The sequence below is a fragment of the Gobius niger genome (assembly GCF_951799975.1).
Source record: "Gobius niger genome assembly, chromosome: 11".
Lineage (NCBI taxonomy): Eukaryota > Metazoa > Chordata > Actinopteri > Gobiiformes > Gobiidae > Gobius > Gobius niger.
The window spans coordinates 20,821,715-20,842,098 of NC_136862.1; the positions used below are offsets into that span (position 1 = coordinate 20,821,715).

Consider the following 20,384-nt stretch of genomic DNA (forward strand, 5'->3'; position numbering starts at 1 on the left):
AGGGTGGCTATGGATGGTGTGATGTGGTGGCTGTCCCTCCAGATGTCAGGCAGGAAAAGACCGGGGTTGTGTGTGGTGATGCGTGGTGAGAGTGAGAGGGCTGACCCAAATAACAAATCCTCAAAACTGAAGACATTTAACCTATGATGGGAAAAAGGCTGCAATTTAAAAAACTGTGGAAAGTCTATCAACACATCATGCCAGAAATGAAATATCACATTCATGAAGAAGAAGAAGAAGAAGAAGAAGAAGAAGAAGAAGAAGAAGAAGAAGAAGAAGAAGAAGAAGAAGGAGAAGGAGAAGGAGAAGGAGAAGGAGAAGGAGAAGAAGAAGAAGAAGAAGAAGAAGAAGAAGAAGAAGAAGAAGAAGAAGAAGAAGAAGAAGAAGAAGAAGAAGAAGCAGGTAGGCGCAGGTATCAGTAGTCAAACTCTGAGCTACTGAAAACATTTTAACCATAAAGGATTAAGGGTTGAATCTACGTCTCTCCGTACCTGTAAAAATTCAGAGCATTGCGGCAGGATGGGTTTGTGGTGTAATAGCTGAAGGAGTGCACAGTGGGAAGCAGATTTTAGCGCTCCCACAAGATGTAACAAGACAGGAATTAAAATGTAATAAGCTCCTTGATCAAATCTCAAATCAAGTGTTGAGTTTAACTAGCTCCCAGATATGATATCCCAGTGTTTACCCATAACACAAGTGTGGTAGTGCGTGCAGGGGCGAAACAAAGACCTGATGGACATATAGGGTATTCTGTGCATATGGAGAGGTAGGGGGGGGGGGTGAGACGATACAAAGGAAAAAGGAAGAGAGTGGAGAGAGTGAGAGAAGAGTGAGAGACAGCGAGAGCAGGAGAGCGGAAGTGCAACAGCAGCATGTGGCCGGGCGTCTGGAGGCAGACAGTCAAAGAGCAGTGTTACCATGACAACCGTGATGCCTTGTTGATGATAATCACTGAGTACCTTACGCTAGCTCCACTACATCCACAAAATGTACAGCTCTGAAGGTCTCTGCTGCTTCAGCACTGACCACACTGATGCAGATGGCACTGTCTCGCCTTTTATTGGGTTTACAAAAGCAGGGATACCTGCTGTACCTCAGTTTGTTGTTGTCGCTGTTTTCCTTATAACACATTTTGCAAATTGGAGAAATCACAAACCTGATTCTTTATTGTCATGGTTCAGTTCTGCCACTCAATATTCACATAATTTGCAGATCAACTCATTTAGCTGTTCCCATCCCAACAATAGTATGTGATGTCTAGTAAACAGCCAGCAATAGAAGTGCTGCTATTCCGCTGTTTCTCCATCAGCACATGAGAGGTTTTTCAATCTCTTTGCAAATGTTTTCTCTCATGTAAGGGTCCATCACCGTCCAACTACCACTGACCTGCCCATAGACAAGGGTCCTATCAGAGCTAACAGACAAACCATCTGTCCCTTCAGGCTGCAGGGATCAATACAGCCCGAGGAGAGCTGTGAGCTGTGGAGCTGCGGTCTCCCACATTGACTGTTATAATGGATCAGGTTTAGGCCACAGTGGACTCATTGTACCGGCAGGCTGACCACTGGGGTCTGTGCCTCACACCTCTTTGTTTCAACTCTTTTAATTAAGGAGCAGGCCACGAGAATTCCCCAACAGTTCAACTATTGGCAGCACTGCAACCAGAACTGATTGTTCAATTCAGAGTTTAGCCAGGAAATCTTTGTGTGGCTAACACATAGAGCTTTAATTTATCAGTGTCAGGCTTTAATGCATGGGCCCAGTGTGCAGGCACCAAAGAGTGGGTTTATAGTGTGTAGGTGAATAAAAGGAGGCTTTAAAAGCAGGTAAAGTGAGGGACATTTCAGCTGAACGCTCTGGTGACTTTACACTGATCTGATGTTGGCTCTCGCTGCATCAGCTGGTGATTTCTGAGCACATAGCCACTGCAGCATCTCACCACCTCTCTCTCTCCACCCCCACCCGGCCCCACGCCGCCTCCTCCTCTCCACCTGCTTTCAAATGCATGCTGCTGCCGGCCGGGGCAGCCAATGCAGGCAGCATCAGTCCAGTGCAAACAGCAGGATGGATCATTACTGTCCGATGAAGCCAGGAAAGGGAGGGGGGTGAGAGAGGAGATCTCCCCTGGTCTGCCCTCACCACATTATGTCCTACCAATAATCTTTGGGAAAAGAAGGCGGCCAGAAAACTGGACCAAGCTGACAGAGGAGTGATGGTTTGGCCCAGTAGACACTGTGCTCCGAGCCTCTGCACAGTAAATAGGCCACTGGCTCCCGCACCAGCTCTGCAACCTCAGGAGACAAACTGTTTCAAATCAGGTTATAAATGGCACCACTTCTGCCTAAAATAACTGAACAATGTGAGAGCAACAGTCACTCTGCCATTGGCAGATCTGTAATGTCATGCAGCAGACGCCATCGCCTGATGCTGGAGGAGGAAGCAGCCTGACAGTAGCAACACACAAGTCCTATATTCACATCCTGACGCTTTAGTCCACAGACCCACGCCTGCTGTACATTTAGCTCCTGCGTTTCATAACATAGACACCAGAGATGCTCAAGCCCCGCTGGATTAAACCCTGTGCTGTACAGGCCAGGCCCAGCATCCGCGACACATCCTCCGCTGGTACATAAGGGAGGGGGTGGCACTGAAGATGTGATCCTCAAATGTAATTATCGCTCGCTGGACACGGCATTATAATGCTACCTATACATCACCGCTCTGCGCACAGGATGCAGGCCTGTCTCCAACAATAGGCCTGAGCATAATATAACCCATTGCCATACTCTCACATATGCGAGTGTAGCTTCAAGCTAGTCGGCCTTTGTCCGTCTTACATTAATTTGTTTCAGTGGACGGCAGACCTCAAACCCTGCATCATTTCGCTCAAGAGGAAAACGACTCCATTTATTGTGAGAGCGGTGCGCAGCATTGTAGCGTCACCGTAAACAGCTCTTCGCATCTACTCAGCGGAATAGCCTCTGCTTTATTACAGTCTGAATGAATCATTCCTCTGCTTGTTGGAGCAAACGGGTCATTTAGTCAACAATGGCTGGTGATTAGACCAGCCTCATGCTTTGCTGGGATCACATGCCTCATTCAGCTCCGAAGACTTAACAATAGTAGGCTACACTTTTATTTATCTCTCGCTGCACAGACCCGTGTGTGGGTCTGTGAATATGCAGAAATGTCAAATCCATCTCGACAAACAAATGACATCACCCTCCAAAGCCACACAACTGAAGCAACTGATCGTAAATAAAACATAGCGGGTTAGGGCGCAGTGATTGTGTTTTCTATATGGCTGCTGCTTTTCTGGTACTTATCACTATAGCAGAGTGCACTCACCAGGTTTAAGACTGTCTCCACGATGTCCCTGTTGCTAACCTCCCCGACCTCAATAAGGCCCACCAGGACGGCGAATTTCATCTGGATATTCCTTATCGGGACGGCGGGGTTTATCACCCCGGCCGGGAGAACCATAGACCCGGCCGCAGACACCATCCTTTCCCCCGCGGTGGTCTGCTGCTGCTGGGACGGCTGCTTCGCGGAGGACCCGGGCGGAGGATGGGGGTCTGTTGTGTCCGTCAGCGAAGAAGCACAACCCGGTGGTGCTGAAGCCGGCTTCTCGCTCGACATTTCCCCTCTGGAAACAGGGACGAGAGCCGCTGTCTCTCCTCACACCTGCTCTACAATCTCCCGATTCACAAACACATCCGATGCTCAGAAAAATTAAAAGAAAATACAAAGTCCGGAGAAACTTGACCAAAAAAACGCCCTATCCCCCTGAAAACGTGTGCGGATTCATAGGGCTGGAGTCGAGGATGGAGGATCGCAGAGCAGTTTCTCTGCTGCTGCCGGAGTCTCAGTGGCAGTTGCGGGTTGCAGTCAGTGCGGTCGTCGAGGAGAGAACGCCATGTTGACGCCCCCTGTCTGCGGTAACGCGCCTAACCACGCATGCGCAGATGGGCGCTTCTGGAAGGAATTAACATGGAGCCTGACGGAAACATGGGCACATCATGGGGCCCATGCGTGTGCTGCCTTATGATATCTGTCACAAATTATACTGAGAGTAGACATAAATGATACAGATCAGATTAGTGCTAATTAGGCTACTGACGCTTTTAGTTGCCTCAGGAATAGAAACAATTAGGCCATTGTATTGTCACCATGTAATGATTTCATTATTTATCAATTATTGTTCTGTCCAATTGTTTTTAGTTTGCTACTTTATTTTTGAATGGATTTATTATTGTTTATAAAAAACAGTGTAGTTATTATACATTTTTTTATATTATTAGTTAGTAAAGTAGCAGTAGTAATGGTGTTTTACTGATTTACATGATAGCCAATAGCACAAGTAAAGGCTTCAGTTTATTGTTTTAGCTTTTAATTAGCTACTTTTGGGCTGCTATGATTTCTGTGTTGTTTTGACCCCTTTTTATATTGTACGTAATTTCTGCTTTTACTGTGTTGTGAAGCACTTTGTGGCCTTTGCCTGTGAAAGGTGCTATATAAATAAAGATTACTTACTTACTTACTTGTTTTATTGATTTATGTCTAGTTTTCTGTCTGGCTGCTTTGTGTTAAAGGTGTAACAATAATCCACATGTATATTTAGGTGAAACATGCAGAGCTTGTGTGGGTTCACCAGCATAGTTTTTTTTGTTGTTGTTGTTGTTGTTGTTTTTTACCACTGTTTCATTTCCACTCCTATTCTTTTATAATTCATAGACTCCGAGCTTTAGAAGAGAACACTTTGCTGAACTGCAGCTGTAAACAGTGTTAGGTTTGTTTGGGTAAAGATAAGTCGAGCAGAGTTCATGCAGTGTAAAGAGTCTGGCTTTCAGACAGAAAGTGTTTATAAATTCAGACTCAGACCATCCTTCTGTCCTACTTCTCCGCAGAGGTGGAAGAACTCCAAACCAAACGTTAAGTTAAAGTGCTGCCACTGCTAAATAATACTTCAAAATTTAGATATAAAAGGCTGTCCAAAAAAAAAGGCGTGTGATGTAGTGGTTCTGCACATAGCTTTTACTGCTTACTTTCATCAGATCGCTTTGCCAGTAAGATCACCATCAGGCTATTATTTGGCTAATTTTACTCATTTACATTTTCAAGCATCAGAGTCTGCTGCAACTTAAAATGTTAACAGTTTACAATTACTGCCTCCGCACCTCTCTTCTCTCCTCTCCATTATCAACATATCTTAACACACTGTTATCACTGCATTTTCTTTTGTAGGTTGTAATTTCTGTTGACAAAAGTTGCGCCGTCTTTTGGAAGTCAAATATACAAGCAATCAGTTTATCTATTCTTGTAAAGCCCAATTTCTCAACCGCAGTTGCCTTTTGAAAATCAGCAATTAGACAGATACCAAACAGTGAAGCCGACAAGCCAATGTAATGAATGATAAAGTCAATGTAGTACAACAGGATCTGTAATGGCTCTGTCCTCAGTCAAAAGAAGCATCTCCGAGGTTAATATTTATTTCAATGTTTGATTTTTTTCAGTCATGCTATAGGACAAACTGCTATAACAAGCAAGAGTGAAGAGCGTATTCATCATGAGTCCTCACATACTGTCACCATAGAGACAGCTGGTGTCACTGTGTGCGGGGCATATATGGACAGCCCATAAGCCTGTTTCACACAGTGTGCATTGGCCCAACAGGACACATCTGCAGGGGAGCACTTCCATTATCGCGCCCCGCTGTAGCCCCTGATTCGTCACTGTCTGATCCGGGGTGCATTAGCTGCGTGCCCGGCTGTATTTTCATATTGCCGATGATAGCCGTCTCTTTCATGTCATGGCTCTTCAGCCCGGCCCTGGACGCTCGAGTGGATGATGGGGTGAGCTATAGGCAGCAGCATGCTTCCTGCCTCTGAGCCTGAATGTTGGCGGGACTCACATTGAAATGACCTGGGCTACAGCTGAGCAGCAAGAGAGCGAGTTAACAATGCACTTCAGGAGAGGGGTTTTTTCATGACCCCCACTTTCATGAAATCAGCAGGGCACTATGTTGCTCATCTTGCTTTTCAGTAAGTCACCTTTTATTAATCTGTATAGGCCCAAATCTACATTACTCCACTCCTAGATGCGTTAACATGTTTAACTTTGTGTCCATGAGGAGAGGAGGAGAGGCTGAATGTTAACAACATGTTTGGTGTTTTTGTGTGACGCACGCGTAAAGACCAGACAGGTACGCATCAACTCGTCAAAGCTCAGGTAAGAACATATCTCAGTGTGCAAAAACGGTGTCCTATTCCTTTAATGACCTTTTAAAGCAATACAAAGCAGAATATAAAAAAGTCAGAGGTGGCTATTTTATGCAATTTGTCATGAATAAAAGCAGTGAAATATTTCAAAAATAATACCTGATTTTTTTGAGCCGCTGCCAGGTTGATTGAAACCCCCGACAACAGAGCACTTCATTCAGGTGCTTAAACCCCACCACCACGATAAGGGAGCGGTTGTATTGAAGTTAGCAAATTCAATAAAATGTTAACTATGCTTTTTATTGAATATGCTTAAAGTAAAAACAGCCTTCATCACAACTTTTGATTAATGGATTTTCATTTATTTATATATAGTCAATTATATATATATATATATATATATATATATATATATATATATATATATATATATATATATATATATATATATATATATTTTAAATCTATTATATTTTTTGAATTAGCAGCAGGCCAATTAAAAGTGGGCTGCAGGCTGCAGTTGGCCCGCGGGCCGTAGTTTGGACACTCCTGAGCTAGAGTATAAACAGTGACATCTCAGCTGGTATAGCTGGAGGACCCACCCACCCTCAACGCATCGTGACAAGCCACGACCCAAATCAAATGATCTCTTATCTCTTCTCCCTACATTCAAGGTGCAACATAAACGAGATGCTGCCTCTCAAGGGCCTTTTCCCACAAAATAAATAATTAGCAGTTTGACCCTATTTCAGGATCAGAATTGATTTCCTCACAGAGATTTGTTAAAAGGCCAACTTTTCAAAAAGGATCAAAACAATTTCTCAACAGTCATTTGGGCAAAAAACCCATGACCCACTGAAATCATCATGTGGCACCATTTTCCAACTCCCAACCCATCAGATGAGAACGGTTGCTTAAATGCGGGCCACAATGGGCTGTAATGATATGTTACTGATTTTTTACAAGCACAATTTCATGCACAAAGAAACGAAGTATGCAGTGTGCAGTACACAACCACACACCTCTCCATCACCTCTCCCTCATGTCTCACTCTCTCACAGGAGCATATCCCACACAAACATTAATTAATAATGTTGTGGTCCTGAAATAACAGAGTAGTAACCATAAATCAACACTGAGAAAATACGGTTTGCACAAGGCTTTTCAGATTTCACAAACCAATCAAACAAAGAAGAGTGTACCCTTCTCACACACCTCCATCTGCGCACCTCTCCATCTCCCCTCTTTCCCCCTCATGCCTCTCTCCCTCTCCCACAGAACCATTCCTCAAACCGCCGCATGCTGAGGCGTTTGGAGAGGTGAGCGCTCGGGGGACCAGTGCCGCACACACACACACACACACACACACGCACACACACACACACACACACACACCACTACAATAGCACTCCACACACGCCTCTTTTGTTTCCACACAAAGGCTCGTTCTTGCCGGCTTTGTCGTGACTCCACAAAAGATTTCTTTACCAGAATGGAGAGGTCTTAACCGGGATCTGCTGCTGATTGGCTTAAAAGCACTCATTGTTCTCTTTCTCTCTCTCTTTCTGCAAATCTGTGTGCTCATATCTTTGAATCAGCGGTGAAATAGATATATCAGTCCCTGCCTCCACTTTGATTGGTTTACGATTAAGCAACTATCAAACAAGTGAAACTATAGAGATGGTACTTCATGGCTATTTTACAACATCCCCAATTCTTCCACCAGTTTACTTATATTTCAGATTAGACTCATTCAAGTGCATTAGGGATTGTGCTTGTAAGGATCAATATTTTCTGAGTACTATTGTTTTAGTCCAATCAAATTTCATGCAGCCTCGGAGCCAGATCTCTTCAGTCGCAGCTGCACTGCACGCTTGAAGAGCAGCATCTCTGGGCTGCTGGAGAGATGATAGAGAGGAGTTTCATCTTGTGTGGGCTGAGGATCACAGAGTTGTAGTTTTTCTGAAGGGACTTGTATAAATCATGCAGACACAGTGAAGTATAGGGCAGAGACGTGCGTCAGGCCGCGTTTGATCAGGGCGCGTGCGATAAATGTTATTTCCCATGCGTTGCCGTTGGAGTTTGACAAGCGCATGTAAACTATTAGACGTCATCAGGATAATGGGGAGCTTGGGGAGCGCCGGTCAGTAACTCACAGTTTTTAGGTCAGGCAGTGATCAGATCAGATTTGGAGTTTCGTCGAGTGCGGCGAACAAAAAAGTTGGGGAGAGAAATGGCATGTTTGTTTGACAAGTTGGGTGAAATTGTGTCTATTTTGAGTCGGAACGTGGAAGTGTATACCACCAAAGCAGTGATGCAACCTTTTGTAAAATCTAAACTGACTGGGAAAACACAAGACATTTGTATTCACTAAAATGGAACACTGGAGTATTTTTACTCTTAGTTTCCTGAGACCGTGGCAGCGTTTCAGTTTGGGAAACAATGAGGCTCTCAATGTTTGCAACCAATACAGGCCAAGAAGAGTTACTCACTAACCTGTGAAATCAAGCATAATCAAGACTGAAACATATTGATTGCTTGTTTAGTTTCTGTATCCTCGTTAATGTTGGAAATGGGTCCAAACAAGCAGAAAAAATTGTTTATTTAGTGTAAGGTCAAATTCATGGTCAGTCAAAAATCCTATAATTAAAGGCATTATACCTAGTTTTTAACCTTTTTAGTCAAAATGTGACGAAAAAAGTTATGGTATCACTTAATTTTACAGTACCTTGATACATTGTACCTAACTAAATTTAGTACAGTGTAATAGTCTGTAATAACTTGTACCTATGGGTTAGATACACAATGGAATAACTTGTATTAGTACTTTGTAGGGACATAATGTAATAGGACATAAGACCCTTAAAGGAACAGGCCACCGTTTTTCCATACTGAGATATGTTCTTACCTGAGCTTAGACGAGTTGATGCGTCTTTGGTCTTTGTGCCCGTGGAAGAGCGTGGAAGCTTCCGACTTCACCCCGTTTGGAGCTATAGGAATATGCTGGGAGGGGCCTGAGCGCACGCACAAAGACCAGACAAGTACGCATCAACTCGTCTAAGCTCAGGTAAGACCAGATCGCAGTATGGAAAAACGGTGGCCTGTTCCTTTAAAGAGACTAGATTAAAGTTGGTCATTTTATACTTGCTACTGCCACCTCAGGTCTTATGTGTAACTGCAGTCTCTATATGAAGCTCGTGCATGACCCGGAGTATCTTTAGAGGCAGTTGTGGTGAACAGGTCTGGACTCATTCTGCACATTAGGACATGGCTGGAACATGTAGTGGAGGAAAATACATAGTTTTCACATTTTTAAACTCTAGTCCCTTTAAGGTTAGAGTTATATCTTTTTACATTATGAACTACAAATACACATTATTCCATTGTGTATCAAACCCATATATAGGTACAAGTTATTACACATTGTTACACATTCCATTGTACTAAATTTAGTTAGGTAAGAGTAGTGTAAAATAAAGTGTTACCAAAGATATTATAAACGTCACGGCCCTCCTTTGGAGTCAGAATGTGATGGAAAAAGACTTATTTCTAATCACTTTTACAACATACCTTTCTATTGCATTAATTTGACTCACTGTGTAATTCTAAAATCACTTTCATTTCTATATTTTCATTTATAGAGACAAGTATGTTTCATGGACAAATACAACATCTTAGCCATAATTGCCCATCACTAATTGGGCTTTTATTGAAATGCAATGACAAAATGCTCCTCATCGTGACAATACATAAATCATGTACATTTTAAGTGTAGTTGTACAACAGCTGGAGCAAGAGAACTCATAGTAATGAGCAAATTCAGAGCAAAAATATGAAAGCAGAACCACTTTAAATTGTCTAATGAATTTGGCTTAAGAGCTGCTGTGTGTGCAGTTTGTGGTAAGTGCAGGTTTCTGAGTTGTAATGGGAATAAGACTCAATAGAAGTCACAGAGAGATGCTCTTATCAGCTCGACTGTAAGTAATAATAGCTGCAACACACAACCCTCAGAGGACTCCACAAACTCGCAAATAAAGTTGAACAGATTAAACAGGTTTTCTTACAGGAGTTTGAGAGGAAAGCAATGCATTAAAAATAGGGCACACTTCCCCGGATATCTAGGGAATTACAGTTGTGACAAGTTAGGCTGTTGTATTGGGGATTGTTAAGTGGGTTAAGACGCTTGCTTCACCAATTCACTTGAAAAAAATCTACATTTAGGAAAAGAATCATAAAATAGCGCAAGGACTAATTGCCTAATATGTATTTTGATTGCTTCCGACCAGATTTCCTTATTCTCTTCTTCCCTCAGTGCTTACAATGTTCCTGAGTGTACCGGAGAAGCAATGCTGACTCATATTGAATTATCTCTGGTGTTGAGCTGTCAATCTGAACCAAGGTTGGACTATGACCCGAGGATCAAGGACTGCAGCAGGACATTAAGCTTTCGAGCTAAGGCCATGGAGACCACTTCAGATTGACACTTGTACTGTACAGGCCTGAGCAGAGTACAGTAAACGCGGCCCTGAGGGTAAGAAGACAGACATACAGTAAATGAGTCATGAAAAGAAAACTGTGTCTTGTTAGCCGCTTGGTGTGCGAGCCCCTGACGCAGATCAAGTATAATTCAATAAACGGCACCGGAGGGATCCACGATGAAGGTCTATTATGGAGTGGTCAAACATGAAGGCCTGTTTATATCAGAGCTGTCAGTGATTTATGGTTTTTACATGTGTCACAGTCAGTGCAGAGAAGATGCAAGGATTACATTGGCAATCTGTAGGGATAACAAATGAATGAATGAAGTTGCGGATTGTGGAAGCCAAAAGAAGCAAATGGAAAACAGAAATGGAGTTTTCTTACAACAAGGAAGAGAAAGATATTCCTAAAGGTGCTAACTCCAGTCATGAACAGCCATTAACACCTGAATTTACATCCAAGAGTTTCCTCTGTGTGAAATGTGCACCACCAAATTAATTCACTGTTTTAAAAGTTTGTAGTAATCTGTCATCCCCAAAGACAACTAAACACCAAAAGATTGTGGCTAACACAACAACTTTAGGGTTCAAAACTCTTTCCTAACTTTCCCAGTGCATTTCTAACATCCCGTAGTTTTGTGGTCATGGTTACAGCAGCTAGCCAATGGATAAAAATGCTATAGATTCACAAATTCACAAACAACAACGATAAAAAACAGGATGAAAATGTTTTCCCCCAGGTTTAAGAAGAGGCATGATGGCATGATGCTAAGACTGGCACCTGCAGTGTGCCGTCTGCACATAGGAAAAATATCTGCCTTACGTTGCTCCAGTCCAGCATTTTTTCTTCATCCATTTCAAATTCTCTGTGGCCTGACCCTGTTATGCAATGATGTCTCGTATAGCAGCAGATCCACGTCTGTGGGAGGTCAGTGGAGCCTATAGCAACAGGTTAACAACTGCAGACCTCAAAGGGTGGATATTCAGTGTGATGGACTCGAAGTTCATAGGTTATGCCGTGCAATTTTCTGTCAGTTATTAGGCGAAACAGAACAGCTTCACAGCTTCCCTTTGTGTGGAGATGTTATTGTTTCAATAACATTTGTCCATATGCAAATAGATTTGCCCGTGTGCAAGGCAAGAGAAGTGTGTATTATCAGATGTGTGTGCATGTATTAAGGGGATATGTGAGGAAAATTCTTATGCAGCAACTTGTAAGATTGTTAAATATGTGCACACTGTAGAACGTCTTTAAATAATAATAGTTTGTCTTCATGTGACAAACTGAAGTGGAAGACAGATCAAATCTTTATGACAGAATCAAACATTTTTGTTGGTGATAATAGTTGGCAATTGAAATATTGATAAGCCACAATGTTTATTTATAAATCGATTACATTTATTTAGCGATGGACAAATAACTCCTTGGTCTCTGGCTGAATCCTGGTTTAGTCCCTGGTCCGGACCTGATCCAGCCCTGGCCTGTTCCTTGTTCAGTCCTGGTCTAATTTCAGTCCAAGTGCACGTGATAAAACCACCCATAGGTTTTGACCGCTGCCCTCCATCTGAAATCATGACATCAAATTGTAGCGTGTCAAGATCCAAACCAATTCAAATGCTAAACTCTCTGCAGTCTCTGCTTCTCCTCTCTCTGAAGTGCTCCTCGGCCTCTCACATGTGTCCATATTAATTGCGCATAACTTTGGTTAATATTTTGCCAATCTGGACCACACACTCAGAGAGACTGTACACTGACTCCTCTTCGCTGCATAAATCATGTGAGCAATCATTTATTCATTAATGACCTTATCGTGGATGTCTGCAGACGGCTCTGAATCCGTCACATCTGCCTCGGTCTGCTCTTCTGTCAGACACACTCTCTCTCACTGGCTCAGAGGAATAAATTGTATAGGGTGCAACGACAGTGATATATTTCCAAATAGTTATTTACATTTTATTTGTTGTTGTTGCTCTACTCTTGCTGAGAAACCAAAGTCGAGTGGATTTGATCAAGGAAGAACTTATATTATATTATATTTTTGTACAACTCCACTACTCCTGACACGTAGAAGCATGAGGCAATTGCAGAAAAGGGAATACAGAGACAATAACATATACAACCTCATGGTCAGTTAAAGAAACTAGAAAGTGCATCAGTGTGGTCCCACAGTCCAGCTGAGACATGATGCCATTACGGTCACCTGCGTTTGAAGAGGAAATTTGACAATTACAAGCGAGCTTTGCATTTCGCCTTCATGTGGCGCAGTGACTCAGGCCTCATGACTTCATCAACTCATCCCACCGAAGCAAAAGCACGATACAGAATGAGACGGGATTACCGGAAATGAGATGAGCCGAAGAATCTCAAATCCATCATGCTTCTAAACATCTGCTCCGCTGACAAATAAGGAAGCCCTGCCAGCATTGTGTGACAGTGTAATGTAATTACCAAACAAAGGATCATTAAACTGCTTTGTGTGCGTGCGCCCTGTTTATTATTTTCCCTAGAGCTACTATGACAATTAACTGACATAGCAATTAATCCTCAGACAATAGAAGCCCCTGTTGTTATGCAGTTGTGGCCAAGTTAAACTTAAGGTGAAGGTGCTTTATTTGTCATGAGACAACTGTACAATGACATTTTTCCTCTGCATTTGACTGATCCTTCGATGGGGCAACACATCAGGAGCAGTGGGCAGCTGTCTGCAATGTGCATCTCATTTTGCACATGAGCAAATGTTTGGAAAATTACCCCCATTTGATCCGTAAAAGTACAGCATGCTGCTAAAATATTGTAGTTGCTGACGAGGCCTCTTGGTGTGAAGCCAAAGACATTATAATACATCCATGCAAAGGCCAAAAGGATGGTGGTCACCTCAATGACGTCACAGAACTACACATGGCTTGCTTGAAATGCAGTTCTTAATCAGGCCAGAGGAGGTCACTCAAGATGTACCCGTTTCATCCCATTTCACATCCAATTTGGCCATTTTTTTTACGCGTGTAACCTTGTTAATAGCCTAGATTATAACGTGGTGATTTGCCTTTACGCGCACACATGTGGAGGATTCAAACAGTTAGTTGACCCACATTTGCGCCTATGACCCATCCTTGTTGGTTCATTGTTTTAAGCTGGTTTGTAGAAAACCTGGCGACATAATGTTCACAGTGGGAGCCTCGGAGCGGTGGAGACCCACAGAGAGGAGCGTAATTAGTATTCAGGGCTCGCGACGTGCGCCCTACTTTGAAGATAAAATCAGTGACATGTTAAATGAGCGGGGACTTGGCGCACTGTTCACCCATTTGTGCCTTGTCACAGGTGGTAAGGCTTGAAGACAGACTAGTGCAAGCCCGTACTCTGCGCCCTCACAGTTAAGTAGGTAAATGTGATTGAGTATTGATCCACGCGGGAACGGCTCACTTTGGCGCAGCGCTGCGTCCTTAGGGAAAACCTGTGATGCCTTCACACTTCATTCAATGGGTCTAAATAGAAGCTCTACGACCATGTTATTGGTGGCATACTTTCATTCATGACCTTCAGCCTCTGATGAAGCAACAGCGCCCCTCTGTGGACATCTCAAGAATACTTCTTAATTGTTCCATTATTCCATGTGCCATAATTTAAACTTTTCTATCAAAACACACAGACAATTGTAGCGAAAAAAAGTGCGCAGTGTCTAATGTTCTGCATTGTGTATGTAAAGTGAAAAGAGAGACCATATTCAGTTTAGATTTTTATTCGCTCATTTAGAAACACTGATTTTCATCTTTGTCAGAAAGAACCAACACTTTCTGTGGTCTAAATTTTGAAGCTGTCCCGTTTGGAGACCAGCTCAGGTCCACACAGCCCCTCACACACTTATACAGTACATGTAGACTTGTACACACCAACTCTCCATCCACTCCTGCACTCCTCAGGGTTCAACAATGAGAGATGAATCATAGCAACACCTTAGCTACGCTGCCTACAGCTGAAACAAAAGAAGCCGCGGCAGTGCCAGGGCGGAGCAAGCTCTATTTGCTATTGCTTTGGTGAAGTTCACATTTGAGCGTATCAATATGATAGGAAGACCCTGAAATAAGCTGATGCTGGATGTGCTGGCACTGAAGCACTGTATTTACATAGGGCCCGATCAGCCGCACTCACACTGGTTCAAACATGCTTCTCAGAAGCAGTGAAATGGTCACATGTCCTAGACATAGTAAACATGACAGCAAAAAGCAACAGATACACCATATATAGAGATAGGTAAGGACATTAATAACTTTAAAATAACATTTAGATAAGTTTAAAATAGTGATCTAAATCTACCAGTGATATTTACATCTTTTGTTCAAAACTGAAGCTTATGGACCCAATGAGAGTTCCCCCTTTGATGGCGCTGGTTCGTGCCACATTGTACTGGACCCAGTCGTTTTGAAAGGAGCTAAAGCACAATCGATCTGCATAGAAAGCTTTGTTTAAGTGCATAAAAACATGAGGGAGGTTATTTTGGCAAATGATTGTTTTGTTAGCCTGCTACTCAGTTCTATTGCTATCGTACATATAAATATCATATTTCACTACATAAATAATAATAAAATAATATAGCATTCAATATTTTTTAAACAGAATAATATAATAAAACTTGTTAAGCGACTTTAATAGGACAACAGACACATGGCTAGGATCGCTTTTGGATTTGTTTACATTTCTCTTCAAAGGAATATGAAACATAATGAAACAAAATTGTACGCTAATAATAAATCATGAATATTCTTGATAAAAATTATGTTTTAGATTGCTTTATCTAAAATAATGGTAATAATAATAATAATAATAATAATAATAATAATAATAATAATAATAATAATAATAATAATAATAATACCTCACTAAAGCCATTTTCTGTATAGATGACTGTTATCCAGTACATGTGGCACGGTGTCACTCAGATTGGCTCAGCAGCAAAATGATGGTCTCCTGGTCACTGTCCAAAATACACCTGTGGACATTTGAGTCTCTCTCTCTGTCCATCAGTCTGTCACGCTGAAGAGGCAGTGTCCCCAGAGACAGAGCTTGATTTCTGGGTCAGAGTTTTGCTTCAGGACTCTGCGCTGGCTCAAGGGTCTGAAAAGAGGATCGGACCCTCTGGGCCTCATTTATCAAGAAGTGACCAAAAGCTTTATTGTACCATTCTGGAGATCTTCCCCTGAGCAAAGAAACATACAAAAAACAACATCAAGGGTTAGTAATGACTGACATTCTCATATGGTCTTAAGAAAAAGGAAGACATGTTAAGAAAACCTATTGATGACACATGTATGAACTCCTACCTGAGATCCTCTCTGCAGATGTGCGTGAGCCTAGTGCGCCCCGACCCGCTGGGCTCCAGGAGGTATTGAGACTCCAGCACCACCCCCCTTACTGTCCCAGTCCGGGGGCTGTCCTCATGGTCCACTGATGCACACACCAGAGCACACGAGCCTCTGCACAATTCTGTGCGCCAAGACCTGAGACACAAGGAAGGCCAGACACAAAGCTTCTGTTACCAATATGTTAAGAGTGAATGGAGTGATTGACTGAGAGACATAGGTAGCAGGACGTTACTGGCTGAGTGACATACAGGGAACAAGAAGAAGAAGGAAGTGGGAGTGGGCGTTATGGCAAATATCATATTTTCTTAGCATCTTGGCCATGATTCTGGTTATGTCCCGTTATACACAGCTTTGTATCACCTTGAAATGTAACTAAAACTATCTTATTCAAGCTCAATTCGTCATCTTGGCCCCTTCCCGCTGTATCCATAAATGTCTTGGGCCACTCAACTGTTTAACCAGGAGATGCACAACTCCAATGAAAACACAAGTCGGCAGCATTATATTTTACCGTAGTACCACGTAGTCAGAGCTCATCTGAGGTGCCATGTTGCGGCAGGAATAATGAAACACATCCGTCTGTTTGTCCAGAGTCTCCAGGACCTTCTCCTGCAATAGGTCAGTCTGCCACAGGGGGCGCTCTTTCAACAGTCGATGCAGCACCTCTCCGGGACTTGCTGAAACTTCGACACTTATCCGCCAGCGTCGAAGCGGGTTCCCATCTCCCACCTCAACAGAAAAGATAATGAGTGTGAAACATAGAGACGTGGTGCGACCTATAGAATGACATGTTCTTTTTCAGCTAAAGTATTGGATCTCCTATTTATGGAAAGAATTCTACCTTGTTCTCGTTTGACTGCACAAAACAGGATTCATAATGTTTGATCAATATGAACAAGGGCTCGGCATAAGGAGACTGATCTAACTATATTTGCCTACAGCGATGCAGGAACTGTACCTTTTTGAAGGCGAGCTCTGTGTGGTCAGTGGTGGGGCGGGACACCCAGCCTTTGCTCTTGTCTTTGGCCTCTTTCAACAGAGTTTGGATCAGGTTTTCGACGTGAGTATGATAAGACGCTTCTTCATCCTCCTCTTCAACGTCCACGTCCACATCCTCCTCGTGAGTTTTACCCAGTTCGTCCAGAGGGGGCGCAAGCAGCTCCGCCTCCATGTAGGAGTTTCGGGACTGGGTGACCATCTCCTCTGGGACCTGGATAGCGTTCAAAGGACAAGGAATAAATGTGTAAATAAACAAGTAACAAGCAACAAGTACATTGAACCAAGAAACAAAAAAGTAAATAGTAAAAAAAGGAAAGAAAAAAACAAGTAAATAAATAAGAAACAAAATATAAATGTCAAACCTGGAAGAGGCGGTGACACTCAGTTATCATATGTGCAAGACCCTGGGTGGCCGCCAAGTTCTCATTCAAGTCTTTCTGATCCGGACGCCCCGTGGTGTACTTCCTCTGGATAGATCTACATAGACAAAACACACAGTATGTTTAAGTTACAGAAATATCACAAAATACTAATAAACTTTAACACTTAGCCAGTCTCACACTAGGTTATTGTTGTATTGTGAAGCCACTGTAACCGAGCAATTTCCCCTGTGGATAAAGTCTACGTCTGTAGGACAAACCTTGGTGACAGAGTCTCATTCTTCAGTAAACTCAGGTGAAACAGCGATGGTCCCAAACAAACAGCTAAGTTCATAGGAGTCATCTGGTTCTCCTCCACCATCGAAGTCACGTCCCGGAGGAAATACAACAGTGTCTGCAGCACCTCTCTGTTTTCATCTGGCATCAACAAGATGGCCGCCCTGACAGCCTGCAGTCTCTGCTCCTTTGGCACATCTACAACAATGTCACAAGAAGAAATCAAGCAACACAGAATGAAAGCCCTTTACAGAGTATACAGAAGAAGAATCACTGCTCTGTTCATACATGTCAGAAAAGGACATTCACTGATACATGTCAAGGGTTAAAGTGGCTCTTTTTAGAGATGGTATTCTTGATTGAATAAACAAGTGAATTTAATGATTAGCTCAAAAGTAACACTCCTGTTAGGGGTTCTCAAAACAACTAACTTCTTGGTGCAATCAATCTAAGATGTAAAGCAGGGGTGTCAAACTCGTTTTGGGTCACGGGCCGCATATATTGTAATGGACTTAATAAAATAAAACGGCTTACACTTATTGTGCTTTAACAGCCTGTGTCACATGTCTCTCAAAGTGTTACATAGAGCCATTATTCATTCACTCCACACTCAATGGCGGTAAGTTACCATTGTAGGCCACAGCCGCCCTGGGGCAGACTGACCATTTAACACATGGCTTTAATATGTTGTTATTATCCTAATCTCTTATTATGTCAGTGCCCTCTGCTGGACACATGTAGATTTTTTTCCTTTTTTTAAATTTAAGCTGCCCCCTAGTGGCTGGAGTGAGCATTCTGGTTATTTCTTTAAAAAATCATAACTCAATAACTACAATAAAACACAACTACAATGAAATCTGGATTAAAAAAAAATGAGAAAAAAAACAGCTCCAATGTTTCATAAATGACTTACATTGATAAATATGCAGGAAGGTTTCTCCCAGTTTGCTGGTGAGGAGCGGTTCAGGTAAGTCCCTGAAAAACTGTTTGATCATATCGGCCACGTCGTAGGCGGACTGGTCCTCATAGCTTACAAAGTCCGGCGACACCTCACACTGCTGCCTCAGGGCATGGATACGAGACTTCACTCCAGATTTACGAAACAGCCCAACCTTCAGAGGAAGGAAAACAAGACAATTAGTGACCAGCTGTCAGCCATTTGAAGAGTAAATAATGTAGCAAAACATATCTTTAATGCATTAACTCTTCTTCTAAAGAGCTGGTGTTTTACCTGGTCCATACAGTGCGATTTGAGGTGGCAGAGGGCCTGCTGTAAGCACAGCGGGAGAGGAAACCCACAGCGCTGGACATGTACGATCAGAGGGACTCCAAAAACACACTTCTCTTTGTAGTCGGGCACCTTCATGCGCTTCATAAACTTGGGCACAGACCTGCGAGCCATATGCACACAACAATTAGACAAGTGTCATGGGATAGATGGCTGTCTATGCTCGTCATTACGGGACATTCCTGAAGCAGGCCGGTCAACGAAGTATCCCTCGTGGGTATAATAAATGCACAGGTTGTTAACAAAACAAAGATGTGGCTGTGTTTGGCGGGACGTGGAGGCTGGAGCTGGTGTGAGCTAAAGAAGTCCAGATCTCTTCCTACACACCCCTACACACACTGGCATCTCAAGTGACATAACAAGCACAGACCATTACCGTGCCAACAAACACTTAAACAGGCCTTAAGCACGTCCTGAAGTGTAAATAAACTAGAACCAAATGCCAGGTGTATACCACTACTGTGTTTTGATAGAAGACTTTGATATTTCCGTCTCTCTTCTCTTTTGAGTAGTTTTTTTCACTATTTATTGTACAATAAATTGACAGTAGAAAAATACTCCCACTATTTGTGACAGTTCTTGGGTGGGTGGTTTACGTTTCTTTGAGTTAGCAGTCTTCTGCCTCTTTTCCAAGCTTTTTGTGAGCTAGTTTTGTAACGCTTTCAAATGTTGATTTCAAAGTAAAGTCAGAAGATAGGAGGATAAGGAGCATAAGGCTGATTTATTCAGAACATTTATGTTTAATAGGTTCTTCGGAGGGAGCTTGTTTTAAAGACAAAAATCAGCAGGTTAATAAAAAACAAAACCGGCAAGTCTCTCTCTTATGGTTTTTAAAATTCTAAGGAAAAGTCTGCAACATAAAATACGATCTGAGGAGCCTCAGAAGTATACAAACTTGTGACTGACTTTCACCACGATTTTTCTCAGTTCCCCTCAGGCCTAGGAAATTGTGGGGGGCTCAGTTTAAGGCTTTGACAGGGCTCTTTCCAATACAAAAAACCCGGAAGTTTCCATCATCGGTATTAAATCAGCCAACAGCCGATATAGTAAAACACCCATATACTGTATCTCTAGTAATCATTTATACTCACCATGTCCACCCATGTTTGTTGGACATGGAGTATTTCTCCATGATGGCAGTGAGTCGGAGTAAAGAGAACTTCTGCAGCAGACTGAGCTGTCCGGCTGACTGACTGCTGATGTGAAGAGATGAGGAGGCCTGGTTCAGATCATCTGAGGTCCGAAAACTGGGCCATCGGAGCCTAAAGATTAATTACAATTACCAACCACATTGAACTAAGACTAAGAAAGTACACTGACTGTGAATAACTGCTGTCTCAAATACTGACTTCCTCGTACGGCACCAAGCACTTGCAAATGTAGCTTA

General features: G+C 42.6%; 2 protein-coding genes across 16 annotated transcripts in view; both read right to left on the minus strand.

The window, feature by feature from the left end:
* nbeaa (neurobeachin a) overlaps positions 1 to 3,916 on the minus strand; it is a 129,203-nt gene extending 125,287 nt beyond the window's left edge. For all 14 annotated transcript variants that reach the window (XM_079566273.1, XM_079566272.1, XM_079566275.1 and 11 more), the window contains exon 1: positions 3,349 to 3,916. In XM_079566273.1, coding sequence (XP_079422399.1) covers positions 3,349 to 3,639 — 291 coding nt within the window. In that variant the 5' untranslated portion in view covers positions 3,640 to 3,916. The remainder of the gene's footprint in view (positions 1 to 3,348) is intronic.
* Positions 3,917 to 15,542: 11,626 nt separating this feature from the next.
* The window catches only part of stard13a (StAR related lipid transfer domain containing 13a), a 36,860-nt gene continuing 32,018 nt past the window's right edge, over positions 15,543 to 20,384 (minus strand). For both annotated transcript variants that reach the window (XM_079566286.1, XM_079566287.1), the window contains exons 6-14: positions 20,089 to 20,259; positions 18,941 to 19,100; positions 18,623 to 18,821; positions 17,694 to 17,907; positions 17,416 to 17,530; positions 17,013 to 17,264; positions 16,566 to 16,783; positions 16,013 to 16,189; positions 15,543 to 15,888 (exon numbers count right to left, since the gene is read on the minus strand). In XM_079566286.1, coding sequence (XP_079422412.1) covers positions 15,768 to 15,888; positions 16,013 to 16,189; positions 16,566 to 16,783; positions 17,013 to 17,264; positions 17,416 to 17,530; positions 17,694 to 17,907; positions 18,623 to 18,821; positions 18,941 to 19,100; positions 20,089 to 20,259 — 1,627 coding nt within the window. In that variant the 3' untranslated portion in view covers positions 15,543 to 15,767. The remainder of the gene's footprint in view (positions 15,889 to 16,012; positions 16,190 to 16,565; positions 16,784 to 17,012; positions 17,265 to 17,415; positions 17,531 to 17,693; positions 17,908 to 18,622; positions 18,822 to 18,940; positions 19,101 to 20,088; positions 20,260 to 20,384) is intronic.